The sequence below is a fragment of the Typopeltis vanoorti genome, chromosome 6 (assembly GCF_054136105.1).
Source record: "Typopeltis vanoorti isolate ZY-2024b chromosome 6, IOZ_Tvanoo_1.0, whole genome shotgun sequence".
NCBI lineage: Eukaryota > Metazoa > Arthropoda > Arachnida > Uropygi > Thelyphonidae > Typopeltis > Typopeltis vanoorti.
The window spans coordinates 24,701,342-24,721,964 of NC_143554.1; the positions used below are offsets into that span (position 1 = coordinate 24,701,342).

A 20,623-nucleotide genomic window follows, 5' to 3' on the forward strand; every position below is an offset into this window, starting at 1 on the left:
CCAGTCAATGTTACCATAATTGAAATCATCCATAATGATTACCCTCCTTCCACTCATTTCTTCTATTTGCTTATGGATACTATCCCCACCATCCACTCCATCACCTGGTCTATAGCAGCACCCAATTGTATATTTTGTTCTGCTAGATTCTATCTCACACCAAACAGTTTCAAATGTGCTTTTTTTCCCATCCTGCAGTTCAACTTCTATACTCCTTGGCTGAAGCTCATCAGCTATCATCAATAACACTCCTCCCCCCTTTTTATTCACCCTGTCACTCCTGAACACGCCATACCCGTCACATTCAATCCCACTAGCTTTATCATCTTCTGTCAGCCATGTTTCACTAATACCGACAACCTGTGGCCTGGAAGTGCCAACCATGGCCAAAAACTCTTCCTTCTTGTTCCTAATACTCCTGGCATTAGTGTACATGAATCGCAGAAGCCCATTTGTCCCATCCCTACTTTGATGCCTTATACTAACTATCCCATTCTGATTTGTTGTCCGTCGTACTCGCTCGGGCATAATATACTCATTCATACACTTAACTGCCCCCCTAAAGTCTGCATATCTACTCCCCCCCGCCTTAATAAATCTAGTTTCCCTGAGTCTGTACATCCACTTTCACATCATTCATCAACACTCTTTCAAGTCTCCGTACACCAACTCCATTCAAATGTAACCCATCCATCTTATATAAGTTCTTTCGCCCATCGAACTCATTCCACGCATCCACAAATTCCACACCACTCTCCATGCATAACCCACGCATAAAGTCATTGGCAATTATGGCCCTCCTTCTAAACACTTTGCTGTCATACTGCAGTAAGATACTCACCATCCTAACTCTCTCACTCTTCTCTTTTGCTACCTCAAACAACTCCCTCACATCCTCTATCATTTCCATTTTGTCCTCTTTTAAATCATTCGTTCCTGCCACAATTATCATCTCTTTCACCCTCTGTTTTTGCAGTCGAATAGATTCGCTGACGTCCTTTATGTTCGCACCAGGCTGGTACGACTTCGTTAAACTCTCAATTATTACGCCTCTTAATTGCGAATCCCCATACAGCACTCGCTCCTTCATTTTATTGACGTTTACGAACATTCTATTATTTGCTGTCACAGACTTCCGCCGGTTATTTGTCGGTACGTTCAACACACACATTTTTCCATATGCTCCAGTTGTCTTTTAGCTCTGCGTATCGCACCAATCAAATGGGCAATTTCGCTACTTGCATTTATCTCACCATTTTCATTATCGATCAAATCATCCATTCTTTCTGTGTTTCTACCTTCATTTACACTTTCAGCGACGCTCTCACACCTATCTGGCACTACCACGCAATTCTCTAGCACACCGCCATTTTCTACATTCTGACTATCGTTAACGATATCACTCTCGACACACGAAACACGCTTGAAGTCTTCATTCTCTTTACACTTTCTACACATATTAACTCCACTATCACTTTCTAACCAGGCTCCCACCGCTCTTCGCAAGGCATACATCTCACAGACAGCACATTGCATAAATTCGTTTACATCAAAACTCTTAAACAAACATGGCGACCTGGCCACCATTTTTATCTTTATTGGTGCCATGTGTATGCTATCTTTTCTTAAAAATAATAATTAAAATAACAGAAAACACGCAAAAATTGCACAGACACACCAAGAAACAAAAAGCAAACAATACTACTTAAAATTCTAGTAAAATATCTAATGTTAACACAAAATACTACTAATCTTTTCAGGAGCTCTCGACAAGCCAACGATCTAATCAGTGCGACACCTGTCGTCCAACGATTAATGTCTTCACAATTTGTGCAATGTGGCTCCTGAATTTCAGGTCCTTTCCCACCATCACATCTAGATCTCTCATCTCCTCTACTTCTGTTAAAGTTTCCCCACCAAGTATATACTTGGCATCCCATCGTTGCTTACCAAATCTCAAAACCTTACACTTGGCAACATTGAACTGAAAGTTCCACTTACCTGCCCATTCATGCAATCTGTTCAAGTCCTCTTGTAAGGCATTAACATCATTGACTGAACATCGATTGTGCATTGCTCTCCCCAGTTTTGCATCATCTGCAAACAGCTGGATATCACTAGTTAATCCCAACCCAATATCATTAACATACAAATTGACAACAACAACAATGGCCCCAAAACTGACCCCTGTGGCACACCACTGGTGACCTTTCTCTTTCGAGATACTGCACCCCCATATACAGCTTTCTGATACCTATCTGACAGCCAGTCACTGATCCAACACAGAAGTCTGTTATCCAATCCCATCTCTTTCAATTTAATTAAGAGCTTGTCATGTGGCAGTCTATCAAAAGCTTTTGCAAAATCGAAGTACACCACTGTATATGCATCTCCTCTGTCCAAGGTATTTGCCACCTTGTTATAGTACATAAGTAAGTTAGTGAAACATGATCTCCTCTTAACAAACACATTCTGATAACCACAGAGAATACTGCTGTTATTAACCCATTTCTGTATCCTACTCACCAATCTCTCCAGGACCTTCACCACAACTCCAGATATACAGACCGGTCTATAATTCGAAGCTACAGCCTTATCACCTTTATGCAGTGGAACAATTTTATCCTCCTTCCACTCCCTTGGAACCTGTGCTGTTGCAAAACTCTTGTTAAACAGGAATGCCAATGCTACTGTTCCCTGGAACATTCTCTTAAGATGTGTGGTGATATTCATCAAATCCTATCACCTTATTAACATGAAGGTTATTTATTTCCTCAAATACCTCTTGCTCACTCACAATTAAGCTATCCTCTCCTATGTCCTCTACACTCAAGTTCCTCATGATTCCACCCTGATCAGGATGAAATACACTTATAAATTGATCCCTGAATACCTCAACATCTTCAGCAGCAGTTACCATTCTACCACTTTCATACCTTAACTCTTTCCATGATCATTCTTCCTTCTACTTGCTACTAAAATGTGGGTCATGACATTATATTTATGATTATATGTCTATGATGTGTATATGGGTCTGTGTCTATTATTCCTATCCTATCCTCTCAAAAAATTATGATTCAATTAATAAGAAACCACTTCATTTGAAATTTTTTAAACTACAGTTGTTTTAAATGGCCATTGTTTTAAATACAGAGAAATTATATTCTCATGGCACTGTGTTCATTGTTATTAATTTAGAAGATCCTCCAAGTCTCCCACAGATGTCAGAGAGATAGTCCAAATCTGATTAATTCAGCTGTAGGCTGACAGTAACTATCATGGTAGTATGTTAACATAAGCAAGTGTATTATGGTATTCATCATATGAATATGTTTACTTTAAAGGATTATTATCATTACTATTATTACATGGATTAGTCTAAGGACTACATGCCATGGAGTCCTTAGACGAATCAAGGAAGGTCTTAGACATTATGCACAAGCACTATCCAACAATCAAGCAATATCTATCACACCTTGGTTTGAACTCATTCACAATCAATGACACCCACAACAAACTCTGGCAACCTATTCCCCTCATTCACCACTATGCAAGCAAAAATTCTAGCCTCCCACCCCAGGTAACTCTTGCTCACTTTCCAAGGATGGCTCTTTAGTTCTCCAACCACTAGATCTGTTCTGAAAAATTTCATCTGTGTTAATCCTGTAAAAAACTCAGTAATTTGTATGTCTCAATCACATCACCCCTTTTCCACCTGCCAACCAATTTCTGTAAACAAATCATCCTTTTCAAACCTATCTGCATAAGGTTCATTTCATAGACCTACTCATGATCTTAATCACTGGCCTCTTGATCTTCTCCTCATTCCCAAGAAAACCAGGAGACCAGATCTGGGCAGAGTAATCAAAATCAGACCTTATCAAGGCTCTATAAAGAGGTATATGCTTGTCTCTGCTCATCAGGGTATTCTTTGATAACTAAGTAATCTGATGAGCTGCTTTAGCCACTTTTGCAAAGGTGCCTCAAAACTTTAACTCTTCATCCAGTAACATACACACAAATCCCTGGCTTCATTAATTTCATGGAGTACAGAATGCATAAATCTTTATCTGGTCGATTTCAATCGATGGTGAGTTAGCCGATCTCATACGGAGGTAGCAGGGTTTTTTCTCCCGGAAACTCGGGTTTTTCATCCCGCATACATACAAATCGGCCCTTCAGAACACACGCAATTTACAGACAAAAATTACTAGTTGTGGTGTTGGAAGTGGGCGGTAGATGGCGTTGATTCGTAGTAGAGGTAAGGTGTAGAGACAGTTGAAGATGTCCTCCCGCGATGAGTCTTCGGACTCCTTGGAGGTATCAGGAATAATAATAATAATAATAACCTTATGCATTCTGTACCAAAATGCATAACCTTATAATTGTCTTATTAAACTGACATTCATTCTCCTTTGCCCATATTGCCAGTCTATCTAGATCATCCTGAAAAAGTTTAACATAATCTCTATTAATTATTGCTCAACCCAATTTTGCATCACTGACAAATCTGAATAGCTCCTCTAAGATCATTTCCTAATATCATTCACATACAAATTAAATAGTAGTGACCCAAGAACAGGGCCCTTCAGCACTCCACAGTCATAGGCTTTCTACCGGATTCTAATCCTGAATAAACTATTGTCTGTTATCTCTCCATCAACCAACTTTATATCCATCCCCATGTGCTGTAATTTACTGATTAGAATTCCAAACGATAACTTGTCAACCGCTTTGAAAAATCCAGCAGTATCATTGTAAATCTATTACCTTTATTCAACTCAGTTGTCACTGTATTATAAAAGGAAGGTGAGAATGTCACTAAGGCATGTTATCATCAATTTCCTCAAATATATCTTTCAGGAGAGTTCAGTCTACTATAACAGCACTACATAATTACGAGGGTTGTTCGATAAGTCCGCACAAAAATGAAGAAAACATAATTTTTTGGGGACAAACATTTTTTATTTTTCAACATTGAGGTCTATACACTCAGTCCAATGATGCTCGAGTTTTTTGATCCCATCCATATAGTATGATTTGTCCAACTCTTCAAAATGGGCAGCTGTTTCAGCAATACCTCACCATTTAATGAAAATATCTTTCCTGCCAGCCATTTTTTCATGTTTGGAAACAGATAGTAGTCCAAGGGAGCCAAATCTGGAGAGTAGGGGGGATGCGAAAAGACTTCATAGCATAAATCGAACAATTTTGCAACAGTTCACATGTTGACACTTTTGATCCAGTGTGAGCAAACACGGCACCCATCTTACAGATAGTTTTCTAACATGTAAATGTTCGTGTAAAATATTATGTACATGAACATTTACACATTTGAGATGCCCACAGCCTTAGCAATTTCATGCACCTGCACTCTTCTATCATCCATCATCATATCATGGATTTTTTCAATAATTTCTGGAGTAGGATATTGTTGAACTATTCAAATTTACAATTACTTCCGGGTACTTCACTTGGAAAGAAAAAATCTACACGCAAGAGGAGGGAACAGCTATGGGGTCTCCCTTATCACCTAACTTGGCAGACCTGTTTATAGGTCTTGAAGAAAAATTTTTGCGTTTCAATCCAAACCAACAGGTGTCTAGAACATTCAGCGTCAGTTGTGCTCATATGTCCACTTAAAAGTTACTAAACCACTTATAAATCATTCTAATCGAAGGTTCAGATGCACCATAATGTTTATCAAGCTTAGCTTTGGTTTCCTGAGCTGTTTTACTTTCCAAAAAGTAATGTTTAATCACTACAAGAAATTCTTTCTCATCCATTTTCACAAATCACTGGACTTGATCGATTCAAATGAACGCCAAACACAGAGTAATAGATCTATATGATTGAAACTTAGTGTGTGTGTGTGCGTGATCCTCCAACAGTTACCAGCAACTAAAAACAACCTCGAGACATACTGGTGGCGCCATCTCTTAGACTTTGCATGGACTTATCGAACAGCCCTCGTAAATTTACAATATTATCAATCTCATATCAAGAATTTTCATCAAATTAATCTATTACTTGTGAATACTCCAATATTGTCATAACTAGCATCTTGTGCTTCTAAGGCTTCTGACAGAATCAGACTGTTGTATAGCTTGTAATCTTTCCTGAAATCTTGTCTTCAAATACCTGTCTTGCTAACCTTTCTTCATCCATTTTATTTAAGTTGCCACCATTTTAGATTAATCCCACTCACATATTCTTCAATGCTAATAATGTTACATTCCCTTCTAATATATTCATTTTTCACATGATTCAGCCATTGATGCTATCTGTTCACTTCCTGAATTTTTTTCAGAACCCTCATATCTGTGATCTCTAGTTTTTGATGAGGTGCTTTATTTCTAACTAAACTCTTAGATCCAAAACTTAAAACTGATTTGAACAGTGTTTTGTATACAGCTAGTTTGGTGTTTTGGCTAATTTCTCTCTTATTTCATCTAAATGTATTCAACTGATTACTTACAACGCCAGCCTTGCTTATTCTGTTGTCAGTTTCCAGACTTAACTTGCTCTCCAAACTGAAAACTGTGCTTAATAGCTGAAATTTGATTATATAAAGAAACCTGTGGAGAATTCATGACTAAAGAAACACACGTAAAACCACAGTAATTTACGTATTAAAAAAACCTAGTCGCAGCTAGGTTTTTTTAATACATAAATATTTCGACCTAAGTGTCTTAGGACATTGTCAGTACAGTTGGGAACAATACTAGGAATAACATACAGATAGGGCGCATGTATATAATGGAATCCAAATGCGTGCAGCAATGCTTTCTAGCATTAAAAAAATAAATAAATAAATTAGATTATTTAGATGACATTAAAATGAAAATTAAATTATTTTACACAATTTTGTATGACAATTTTCCATACTTTAGGAATGGCAAGGCCATCACTGAGGTTTAGATTGGGTCTGTGAAGTAGGGCTTCAGCACTTTCTTTATATAAACGTTCATGTTTGTATGAAGATCTGTGTAGAAGTTTGCTCTTTTCCCAGTTAATCCTGTGGTTTGGGTTTTGAACTCCGTGTTGGGAGAGGCTGGATTTCTGCGGCTTGTTGAGACAGGTGTGGTCTTGATGTTCAGAGATGCGTTTAAGAACAGATCTGCCTGTCTGCCCATATTACGACAGCTTACAGGAGCATAATACCTCGTACATGCCAAGTAGTAACAGAGGTGGGAGTTTGTCTTTAGGCGAAGGTAACAAGTTGTAGATCTAGTTGATGGGTTTGTAGGTCGCAGCAAGATTGTATTTTTTCATAATTTTTGAAATTCGCTCTGAGAGCATCATCATCATCATCATCATGCGCATCAATGATTTAGGCCTAGCTTCTAAGCCCTGTTCCGGCCTTAGAAGTCATCGTTGAATCGTTTAAGAGGATGTCCTGCTTTTTTTTCCTAATGGCTTGTACTTTAAGGCTTGTTTTGGTAATTTGGTCGTGCTGAGATGCCTTTGACAAATGGTATGGGAATCCTATAGGCTTGTCCTTGTCTAGTCTAGGTTGATGTGTGGAGAAGTGGCTGATGATTTTTTGAGTAGTTTCAGGATTGTATACATTTAGAATGGCAGTGTTTTTGATTATTTCCAATTCCTGTTTTAGAGATTCCTCAGAGGAGCAAAATCTGTGCGCTCTGGTTACCAGTGATTTGATGATGCCAAATTTTTGAGAAGGATGATGAGCAGAAGAGTTGTGGATGTAGCGACCTGAAAAGGTCGGATTTCGATAGACAGAAGTGGAGATGGAACCATCTTCTTTTCTTTGGATGTGTAAATCCAGGAGAGAGATACCCAGTGGAGATTCTTTTTCCAATGTAAATTTGATGCTGGGGATGAAGAAGGTTTATTTTATCTAGAAACAGATGCAGCTCTTGTTCAGAATGACTCCAGACTGCAAAGACGTCATCAACATAACGTAGGCAGAGTTTTGATTTAGGTTGAAACGCAAAAATGTTTTCTTCAAGATCTTCTATAAACAGGTCTGCCAAGTTAGGTGATAAGGGAGACCCCATAGCTGTTCTCTCCTCTTGCTTGTAGATTTTTTCTTTCCAAGTGAAGTAACCGGAAGTAATTGTAAATTTGAATAGTTCAACAATATCAGACGGAAATTTTTGAGTTAACAGGTCCACTGTTTCCTTATGGGGAATATTAGTGAAGAGGGAGAGACAATGTCGAAGCTAATTAGCATGCCTGTTTCCAACAGTTGAGTGTCTTTTATTTTAGCGTGAAACTCTGTGGAATTTTTAATTGATGAGGCTGAGTGGCCAATGTGGAGACGGAGAAGGTTAGATAAGAATTTTGATAACTTCTAAGTCGGGCTGCTAATAGAATCAATGACGGGTCTGAGTGGGATGTTGTTCTTGTGAAGTTTGGGTAAACCGTATATTCTAGGAGGTCTCGTCTCGCGTAATATGTCTTGAGTTTTTTTGCTTTATATAATGCACTGTAGCTGCTGCAAAACTTTTATACTCCATATTTTAGAATTTTTGGTTGAACATGATCTATTCCAAGTGCCTTTCCACCTTTCAAGTTTTTGATGGCTTTTTTTTCCCCTTCCTCAAATATTGATATGTACTCCTGTTTACATTCCACTTAAAAATTTTTTTGTACAGTATTGCCACTGCTTGGTTCATTTAACAGTCTTTTGAAGTAATTACTCTGGACATCTAGGTTATCCTTATCTTCAATTTTCATGTCACTATTATCATCTTTGATTCCTTTTACAGTACTCTTTCCTCTATTTCTTATTTCTCTATCTTTGCAGACAACTCCACCGCATAACGCCCTAGCTGATTCAATGAATGTTTTCTTCCTTGTTTGCCACTATGACTCCAAGGTTTGGTTCTTATTTTCAAAATGTTTCATTTTTTTCTTCAATAATGTTTGTATAGCTGAATGTACAGTTTACCAGTAAAAGCTGCTCAACTTTAATTCTTTGTAAAACTTTCTTTCATACCTCTTTTCAATGAGATATCCATTTTTATCCTACTTAACACTAAGTAACAGACAATTTCAAATCCTCTGTAAAACTCTTGTATCCTCAACTAGATTGTCATTGTAAACAGAGATATATTCATAGTTAAGGAAGATTTTCCTATTTCTTTCATCTTCTCTCCATGTGAACTTGTGCACATCTTTATGTTGGGACATAGTGTTAGTAATCATTAGTCCAATATCCTAGGCAGATATCCAGCAGATACTTACTGTTATTATTAGCTTTGCTCTTTCTTTAAATTTTCCCAAAAAATGCCTATATGCCTGGTGGGATTCATTTCCTAATTTGCTGTTTAAATCTCCAACAAGGATCACCTTTTCCATTTTCTTTATATTAGCTGTCTGTTCAAATGAGAAAAAATTCCTCGACTACTTCCACAGAAGAACCACCTGTTTCCCCATAGGCACACAAATAAGTTTCATTGTTCTTTTCCCCATTTAAAGTTTGTCCACATAACTATTTGAAACTGCCTTCCAATCAAGAAGTTTATCTTCATGTTTGAATGCTATTGCTACTCCATCCCTTCCTTGATCGTTATTGCCCAAACGTAATATATCCCATTTTATATAAGTGGATATTAGATCCAGAACTCTTGCACCTCAGTAAAAGTGTAAGTATGGCCCTGAGTATATTATATACCATGTTATGTGAGCCCTGATAGATACAGTGAATGAATTTTGCAGTGACTGTATAGCTCAAATTCAGTTTTCTAGTAACCGATATGGCTATGGCCCTTGGTTACATGCATAAAAAAAAAATTGTAAAAACTCACTAGCTTATTTTAAACATTTGTTATAAACTATGAAAACTGTCTGATAATGTATCTTACTCTATCTGTATATATAAGGAAAATATTTTTATTGGTTTATAACAAAATAATCAACCCAAAATAAATGAAAAAACAAACAGAAAATATGATAGTACTACTTGAAATGTATATTTATAAATATTCTGTATATGTGATGAGAATAATGAACTTTGTCATTGTCAGTTAGATGAGAATAATATCTGGATAGAAACGAAGATGGAGAGATATGATGTTTTTCATGAGGATACAAAGAGCAAGAAATACAGGACGTTGTTTAACTGATATCTTACAAAAAACTTTCAAAGAAGTGTACAAAATGTTAAACATATTAGAAAAGTTAAAACTAATATACTTTTATCTTAAAATTATATCACTCCTGCTGTTTATTTTTAAACCTAATGCTCCAGGCTAAGCTGCTATGAAATATGGTCATGCTGTGGCTTAAAGACATCCCACAGTGCAGATATAAACACTATTATCTGCAATCTTATTATCTCAAATGAGATTATTAGCACATAAATCCTGCAAATTATGAAGACAGGTAGCTTGAATAATCTAATACTAGCGTGTGTGTGTGGGGGGGGGGGGGTATCAGTACATGCAAAATAAAGCTGAAATTATCCAAAAATAAGAATATAGATATAATCAAGTAATCACCTGCAGAAATTCTGTAATCTTCAAACTTTATTGAAGTGAAGTTGTAAAGGATGTTCATCAGAGTAATTATAGAGGTGTAAGAGAGGCCTGATAGGAGAAAGAAAAGACAGTGGACAGTAAGAGAAAGAAAAAACAGTCTCAGCTCTTTGCAGCTAAAAGCTATCTTTTTTTTTTTCACAGGTTTCATTCAGCTTGACGACCAACTGAAAATAAAATTCAGAGATTACTGGTACACAGGCGGGTAACTTTAAGTTAATTGCCTTGAGTTGGTCTTCTTTGCATGGGACTGCTGTCTAGTCCTTCCTGAATATGACAATAAGACCACAGTGAACTAAGAGGATGGAACCATTTGAAAAATCTCTTACAATTAAAATAGAGAGAATTTTCTCCCATGAATGTTGCATAATGTGAATGATCTATATCACCTAGTCAAAAATTTGGTATCTCATAGAATTCTTCTTTCTAAGTATAAAAATCATTGGAATAAACAACAAAATTTCCATAATCAAATATTTTAAGCACTTATATATCACACTACTGGTTTTCTGGGCCATGTTCTTTTTATCAGTGATATTTTAACTCAATTGTAAAAATCAAAATTCCCTTCCCACTACTGACAGGTGGGAAGTTCAGTAGTAAGTAATGAAATGCCCAACATATTATGTGAATACTATGCCCAGATATGGGCGCCAGGGTTTCTTCTTGATGGGGAGGAGGTGGAGAGAATCCAGAGACGAGTGACCAAGATGATAGCAGGACTATGGAATGAACCTTATGAGAACAGGTTGAAGATTTGTGGATTGCAGAAATTAGTTGATAGGCAGAAAAGGGGTGATATGATTGAGACATTCAAATTACTGAAGGGTTTCTATAAGATTAATTCAGAAGATATTTTTTGAGAATAGGACTGGTAGTAGGAAGACTAGGGGCAATACATGGAAGCTTGGTAAGAGTGTGGTTAGCAAGGGTGTTAGAGCTAGGTTTTTTACTTGGAGAGTGGTGAATGAGTGGAATAAGCTGCCAGAGTTCTGTTGTGGGTGCCATGACTCTAAATGAGTTCAAGGTGATAGATACTGTCTGAATGTTGAATAGTTGTTCTTGACATGATGTTGGGCCTCCCTCGATGAGTCCAAAGACTCCTTGGAGCTGCCCGTAATAATAATAATAATAATATTATTATTATTACCCTAAGACCTCATGGAGTCAAAGACTCATTTGGGAGGTCATTTTATCACACACACAGCTCATCATACCATACCTTGAACATATTCAAACCTCCTTCCAGACACCACACTCTCAGGCAAGGCATTCCAATCATTCACAACTCTGCATGAAAAAAAACCTGCCCCTGCTCACACCCTCTTTATACAGTTTCCAGGGATGACCTCTGGTTCTCCCCCAGTCTCCCACTATTTACTGTAGAACTTCTCCAGCATTGATCCTATAACAACCACTTACAACGTATGAGGAAAGATTGAGACCTACAACTTGTAGGTCTCAATCTTTCCTCATACTCGACATTCCAGAGGTCAGAAACTACCTTAGTCAATCGCCTTTGGACCCTTTCCAACATCTCTTCATCCTTCTGAAAACCAGGTGACCAAATCTGGATGCAATAGTCCATGTGTGGCCTAATCAAAGTCACTCACTTCCTCATTCATAGCCACCTCTTCAATCTCTCCTGCTCTTCCACATCACTTCCCGCTTGATCTGATTCATTCTCTCTCTCACTCTACTCACTTCTCTACCTTCCAGTAGCAGTCTCTCCAAGCGAATCACACCATAACCACTCAAATGCAGTCCATCGCTCCCATACAGTTCACTTCTTCCTTCAAACTCATTCCACACATTAACAAACTGTACTCCCATCTCCTCACACATTTCAGCCAGCATATCATTTATAATCCTTGCTCTCTGCCTCATCTCACCATAGTCATACCTGCTGACTACTCTTTCTGTCACACTATTCTCTTTTATCCTTCTAAGCAGCCTCCTGATATCCATTCTGACTTGCTCTTTGTCCTCTGTCAAATCATTCATGCCAATTAAAACTATCAACCCCGTTGCTCGCTCCCTCCTTATATCCAATGTCTCAATCACTCTATTCATTTTACCGCCTGTAAAACATACCTTGTGCATCCTATTATCCAGCACACCTTTAATAATGGAGTCACCATATAAACCCATGCGTATCTTTTGTTAACTCTTTCGTGCCATCATGATTAGTTGTAATAGTTTTTACCCAATTTTTCTTAATTTCATTCCGCATCCATTTCATCTCTTTTCTCATCCAATCCAATTCAACTTCTGAATCTTGCATCACATTCTTTCTATCATTCATTCTTTCTAATTTTCTAACTCTCAACACCCTCTTCTCACTTTCCCTCTCATTCATCCTTCTGTGCTTCTGTACTTTCGGTCCAACATGCGTCCGTCTTTCACTATCATTCATTCTTCGATTATTTCCACCTGCGATTCCTACATAATGCCATTTCTAGTTTCATTCATTCGTTTCATTCGTTCTCTCAATTTCATTTCCTTCCACCACTCTCGCCTCACTTTCGTCCTTATTAACATCGGTTACGGTTTTTAAATCACTCGTTTTCTTTTTTACTGTATTACATAATCTGTTCCAAATACACAGGGCAAGAGGACAGCTGTAGAGCACATGTTCTGACTGTTTTCTAACCTGTAACAGATGGTCACAAATGGGATCTTCAATATTAAAGTTGATGACATCTACAGGAAGTGACCAGATGCAATTCTCCAAGCAAGATCCCTCCTGTTATTGTTATTATTATTGCACCTTCTATGGAGCTGGCAGACTCATCATGAGAGGTTCATTCAACTGACAACATATTTATCATACGGAATCTTAAAATACTTAACACTCCTTGCCTTAACAACACATTCTGGTAGGGCATTCCATTCACAGACAATTCTCCATGAAAAAAATCTACTCACACCTCTCTTCACCGCACTCTTACATAACTTCCTGGAATGGCCTCTGGATTTTCCTCTCTCGCCTTCTACTCTTTTTATAATTCCATCTGTATTAATCTAATAAAATCCTCTATCTTAAATGTCTCTATCATATCACCTCTTTTCCTCCTATCCACCAAACTCTGCAATCCACATTTCTTCAACTTTATGAAGAAATGTCTTCTATAAGGTCCGTGCCCTAGCACGGACCATATAGAAGACATGATCGCTTTCCCAAGTGCATATATTCGCCTTTTATTGGTCCATTTTGAAAGGTTTCACTGTCCTGACAGTTGTTTCGAACTGGTTGGTTCTCCTCAGAGACCAGGCAGAAACCTTAAGAGAGCAAAAACTATCATTCAGTACTAAGCAACTCGAAGTGTCGGAGAGGTGTATTTTTTGTAAGCAAACTCTTGGTTGGTGCATAAAGTATTTCCTAAAATGAAGCTTCCTGGTCAAATGTTGTATGAAACTTTCACAGTTTCCATTCAGCTTTCAAATAATGCTGGATTTAATATCCACTTGAATTATATAATTTTGCATCACCGAAATGAAGCCTTTTGGCTCTTTTATTTTAGGAAATACTTTATTGCACCAACCAAGAGTTCACTTACGAAAAATACACCTCTTCGACACTTTGAGTTCCTTAGTACTGATTGAGAGTTCAAGAGGTCTCCTGTCTTTGATCAAGTGTTTTATTTCCAACCCTACTCTCATATCTATAACTTAAAACTGGCTTGAACACCGTCTTATATACTGCTAAAATAATAATAATGAAATATTGAAAGATAAGGCTTTCTTGATGCTAATTGTGCATCTCATTCACAATCAGATAGTAGGAAATAAGATGAATGTGTAAAAAAAAAATTTTTTTTAGAGAAAGATGAAACTGATGTGAAAATAATTATAATTTAAAATTATGAATATTTTTACAGATTGTTTGTGTTAGTATATTATTAGTTTTGGTTTCGTAATACATATTTGCGATGTACCGTTTTTTGATATTATTGTCAAAATGAAATGTAAAGATTTGTAATTTTGATGTACTTAGTAGATTCTGAAGTTGTGTTACACTCAATTCTGTTACTGCAATTTAAAATTATCAAGTGCTGTGTTTTTTATTATTATTATTCGTGACACCTCCAAAGAGTCCGAAGACTCATCGCTGGAGGACACCTACTATGCAACTGTCTCCACTACTACACAGAACCTCTACTACCAATCATCTGAATCAACACCATCTACCGCCCACCACAACTAGTATTTTTTTTGTCTGTAAATTGCGTGTGTTCTGAAGGGTTGATTTGTCTGTATGTGAAATGAAAAACCAGAGTTCTGGGAGAAAAAACCATGCTACCTCTGTATGAGATCAGCTAACTCACCTTCAACACTAACGGAGACGAGTCGGCCATTATACTTAACTTCACGCTTGCCAAGGAGTTTGATGGGTGATTGACAGCTGACAGAGAGGGCGTTTGGTATTGAGGTAACGAAAAACAAGAGAGAGCTAATGGAAGATTAAGGATGCAGACCTGAGAAATTTTGTTCTTTTGGAAGTTTTAAGATTTTACGTTGACAGCCGGTAAAATATTAATAAAAGATTCCGAAAAGGAGTTGTAAAACTGCAAGTCTTTAAACTGGAGGAGTTGAGACTGTCAATAAATATTTAGTAAATAAAAGAAGATATTGCAGTTGATGTTCTAACTGAATGTTCAAGGAAATGCTGATCGGAAAGTTTCATCTGTCTTAAAGATGCCGGATCTATTTGTCATTTCTACTGGAAAATGCGACAGAATTAGCTCAACTTAGATATGTTGTTTATAAAGTAGTCAAAAAACTTTTTTCTCTGGTAAAAATTTGTAAATTGTGCATCAAATTGAACTGCAAGAGATAAGCCAAAATTAACCAAAATCCCAAACTTTGGAGTTTTGGCTAATTTCTCTCCTATTCTATATAAATTAATTCGGCTGGCTGCCTACAATGCCAGCTTTGCCTATTCTGTTGTCTATTTCCAGATTTAATTTGTCATCTTCACTAAAAACTGCATAACAGCTGAAATGTATTACTTATTACTTTTTTTATAGATATTCCATTCGCTGGAAAGGCTTATGTGTACACACAAAAGTGTGTGTACACATAAGCTTACCTGTGTTCTCATTAATGTGTATACACATTAATGAGAACACAGACTGATAAGAAAATAATAACTATTTACTAACTTTTTGCTGATATTATATGCAGCATCTTCAGAGCACAAAAACAGTACACGAAATAACAACAATCTGGTATAACTAGGGATCCCAAACATCACTTAAAATACGGGATCATCCTGTACTTTATGGACGTTTTACGACATTCATTCTTCAGAAAAGTATTGCAAGAGGGAGCAAGACTGATTGATTAATAAGAATATTGTCAGGTGAGAAGAGCATTACTGTATTAACAATCTATTTTGTATCTATAATAGTAAGTAAAAAACCATTTGAAGGCAACTTAAAGTGACTTAATGAAAATATGCAGCCTAACAATTGGATTTACTATTTGTTTACTTATACTTAGTAAAGTGTATGCATAGTAAACCTTACCACGCACCCACTTGGAAAGTTAGAATCATTTTGTAAGACTGGCATATGTGATAGATGCCCATACTAAACTTTCACCCTCAGTCATAAGTGTCCTGTATTTTTTTCCAATATATCTGGGATCCCTAGGTATAACAATGGGAGTAGTTTAAACAATTGCAACAGATAACACAAAGACTGAAGTCCTAATTAGACGGCATCTATGTGTTTTTTTTTTTCTTTCCAACATAGATGGTGCCTAATTATGACTTTAGTCTTTGTGTTGTCCTTTGTAATTGTTTAAACCATTATTATACCAGATTGTTGTTGTTTCGCATACTGTGACCAACTGTTGTGTGCTCTGAAGATGCTGGATATAATACCAGTAAAATCTCAGCAATAAGTTAAATTAGTGAACTTATTATTATTATGTGACATCTCCAGGGAGTTCAGACTCATTAAGGGAGGGCACCTACTCTACAACTCTGGCTATACTACCTACAACAAACTTTATACAACAAAGTTAATAAATAGTTATTATTTTCTTATCAGTCTGTGTTCTCATTAATGCCATTAAAAATAAATTAACAGACACCTCCATTCAGAATGCAGCTGAAGTTTTCTATGCTCCTGCCTAAATTTTCATAGTTTGATCTTTTTGTTGCTGATTTTCATGCCAGATTTGTTACAAATGTTATTCAATTTAGCTAGAGAATCCTTGAGACTTGCACTAGATGTGTTTAGAAGTACAACATCATCTGCATTAAGCAGTGCTAAGTTGACATCTACAACTTTAATATGAAGTCTGATGCCACTTTCTTTCATAATGATATTCATATAGATGATGAATCTGACTCGAGATCATGTGCATCCTTCCATGATTTTACATCAAACCATCTTCATGTATTTCCTTCAATTCTAACTGCTAATTGACAACTTAAATATACACTATGAGAGAAATTCCTCTGTAATACTCACATTCAGTTTATTCCCTATTTTATAGATGGGTAATATCAGAGCTCTACTCCAATTATTATTATTATTATTATTATTATTATTATTTAGGCCTCCATAGAGTCAAAAGACTCATCGTGGGAGGTCCTTCCTAGGAACATAAAGTCTGTCAAGACTCATCGAGGAGAGGTTCCTACTAAGAAACACAAAGTCTATCATACCACTCCTTAAACTCATTGACCGTTCTCGCTCCCACCACTCCATCAGGCAATGCATTTCACAGTTCAACCACCCTCCACACAAAGAAACCACTCCTTACCCTCTTGCTCACAGTTTCCTTTCGTAACTTCAAGGGATGGCCTCTTGTCATCACTCCTTCCCGCTGTTCAACCAAGCGAAAGAACTCCCCAGTGCCAACCCTGTAACCACCTCTCAACAGTTTAAAAGTCTCGATCATATCACCTCTCCTTCTTCTATCTGCCAAACTCTGCAGTCCACATTCCCTCAGCCGATCCTCATAACTATGCTTGTACAGTCCTGAAACTATCTTTGTCATCCGTCTTTGTATCCTTTCCACAGTTAATTTATCCCCTTCAAATCCTGGGGACCAAATCTGAGAACAATAGTCCAAATGTGGTCTGATCAGAGACTTATACAACAGAATGATAACCATCTTATCTCTGCAGGTCAGTGTCCTTCTCATAATTGCAGCAATCCTCTGTGTTAACCTTCACCACCTTTGCAATATGTCCCCTAAACTTCAGGTTTCTATCAATCATCAACCCCCAAATCTCTTGTCTCCCCTACTTCCTCTAGTATAACTCCTCCCATAGAGTATGCAGCATCCCATCGATGTTTCCCAAACCTCAAGACCTTACATTTTGCTGCATTAAACTGACACCGCCATTCATTTGCCCATCTATCTAGCTTATTTAAATCCTCTTGCAGGGCTACCACATCTGCACTATTACTAATAATTCTTCCCAGCTTTGCATCATCTGCAAACAACTGAATATCCCCTTGCAATCCACTGGCAATGTCATTGATATAAAGGTTAAACAATATAGGTCCTAGTACTGAGCCCTGTGGGACCCCACTTGTAACCCTCTGCCTCCTTGAAACTGCTCCACCATACACAACTCTCTGATACCTATCGGACAGCCAATCCTAAATTCAGTTGACCAATCTGACATCCAGACCCATGTGCTGCAACTTAAATATCAGCTTATCATGTGGCACCCTGTCAAATGCCTTCGCTAAGTCTGAGAAAATTGCAGTATATGCCTTTCCCTTATATAATGTTCTTGTAACTTTATTATAAAAGGCTAGCATATTGCTAAAACAACAGCGCCCTTTCACAAATCCATGTTGACTCTCACAGATAACATTACCCTCACCTGCCCAATGCTGTATACGGTCCCTCACTACTTTCTCCAAGATCTTAACAACTACTAATGACACATAGACTGGCCTATAATTAGACACTTCCAGTCTGTTACCACCCTTATGCAATGGCATTATCTTACCTTTCTTCCATTCCCTACACTGCAAAATTGAATTCCCAATCATTGGGAATTCAATTTTACAGTGTAGCCACTGCAAAACTTCCTCCATACGTAAGCATTTCTGGTCGAATATCATCTACTCCAACTACCTTTCTCCATTTCAAGTTTTTGATGGCTTTTTCTACCTGACATATTGATATGTATTCCTCTTTCCATTCCTCTTGAAAATTTTCTAGTACAGTTTTGCCACTGCTTGGAAGATTTAACAGTCTTTTGAAGTAATTACTCCAAACATGTAAGTCATCCTTATCTTCAGTTTTCATGTCACTATTATTATCTTTGATTTCTTTTTACAGTACTCTTTCATCCATTTCTAAACTTCTTATATAGACTCTAGAACATTTTACCATCTTCTTAATATTTATTTTCCATACTCTTCCCAAAGTCTTCCCATGACTTTTGTTTTTAGCCACTTTTACACATAGCTTAGCTCTCTTACATTTTGCTGTGCATTTTAGGGCATCTGTAAACTTATTTGCTAGGAACTTTTAGTATGCTTTCTTCTTTTCCAAGAATGCTTCTTTAATTTCTTTTTTCTTCTGTGGTGTTGCTATTTTTCTATTCTTGCAGACAGCAACAACACCCTAGTTGAATCAGCCAATATCTTCTTCAGAATTTTCCACTTGGATTCCTAAGGTTTGGTTCTTTTCAATCTATTTCATTTTTTCTTCAATAATGTTTGTATAGTTGAGTCTACATGTTGAACATTTTTTCACTTGGTTATACTATAAATTAAAGATATCAAGAAATACTATTCTTTGTTTCATCCTTTATTGTACAACCAAGTGAAAAAAATTTCAATATCTATCTCTAATCCAGAATATTTTAGTAATAAGGTGTGAAACCTTTTGGCCACTTGTATATGGAAATATCATTTTTGCATTACTTCCACCTTGGTCTTCCACTTTGGGGTCTGGCTCCCAGTGATTATATTTTATGATGTTTGTCTTTGGATCTGCTTGTTTCTTGGGGAATAGAGAGGCCTGCTCAGTGACAGGTTTTTGTCTGGCACTGAGTGGAGCCACTGTCGAGTTTCCTATCCTGAAGTCACTCAAGTCAGGAGTGACAAGTTTAGTAGTGATCTTATAGACACTTAGAGTTTTTGGGTTACTACCAGTCTAGGTAGTAGCCCTTCCCATGATGCACAGCATTATACATGTCTGTAAGGATATGTACATTGCATTATGGGATACTAAGGCAAGTGATGTGAAGTCATTAGCCTCTATATGCAAGTAGCTCCGTGAGGTTACTTCATGTGTAAATTTTGTTTGCTTACACTTGGATAAAGGATGAAACCAATAACATAATTTCTTGGCATCTTTAATTTATAGTTGAGTCTATAGTTTATCTGTAAAAGCTGCTCAACTTGAATTGTTTTTAAAACTTTTTTACATACCATTCTTTTCAATGAGATATCCGTTTTTATCCAGTTTAGTACTAAGTAATTACTTAATTGTAATTACAAGTACTAAATTTAGTGCCTGCAATTTCAAATTCCCTATACCTTGAATCAGCATAATAATGATATCACTATCAATAATGATGTAGTGAATGAGGATTTTCCTTTTCTTGTATCTTCTCTGCCTGTGAATTTATGCACATCTTTATGTTGAAACATGGTGTTAGTGATGACTAGTTCTTGTCCATAGTAGAAGTCCAGTTTTTATTTATTATGTTTTCATATTATTTTAATCAATAGTAATCATTATTTTAATAGTAGTAATAACATACCAATTTAGGTAATTATATCAGAGACACTTACTAGAGGTGTACATCCATTTTTGTCCTTACGTAAAGCATCTACCTCTGATTCCAGTGTTAATGAAGGATTTTCAGCTCTCCAATGGAGGAGTGTACATGCTAGTCGACTGTAGCCTAGTGCTGCAGCAAGGTGAAGAAGAGTTAAATCTGAATATGTGGAACTTTTGATAGATACCGAATCATCAGCATTCCAAAGGGCACCCATAAGACGCTGACATAAAGAAACTAATCTGTCTTCAAAAGACCTTTGTTTCTCATTTGAATTCTTAAAAATGAAAAAGAAAAGTGTTTAATTATATTATTAGTTCAAATAACGAAAGGTTAAAAA

General features: G+C 36.9%; 1 protein-coding gene across 3 annotated transcripts in view; it reads right to left on the bottom strand.

The window, feature by feature from the left end:
• LOC150105342 (calmodulin-binding transcription activator 1-like) overlaps positions 1-20,623 on the bottom strand; it is a 1,067,501-nt gene that overhangs the window by 225,433 nt on the left and 821,445 nt on the right. For all 3 annotated transcript variants that reach the window (XM_090394729.1, XM_090394728.1, XM_090394730.1), the window contains one exon: positions 20,297-20,560. In XM_090394729.1, the coding sequence (XP_090250855.1) occupies positions 20,297-20,560 (264 nt within the window). The remainder of the gene's footprint in view (positions 1-20,296; positions 20,561-20,623) is intronic.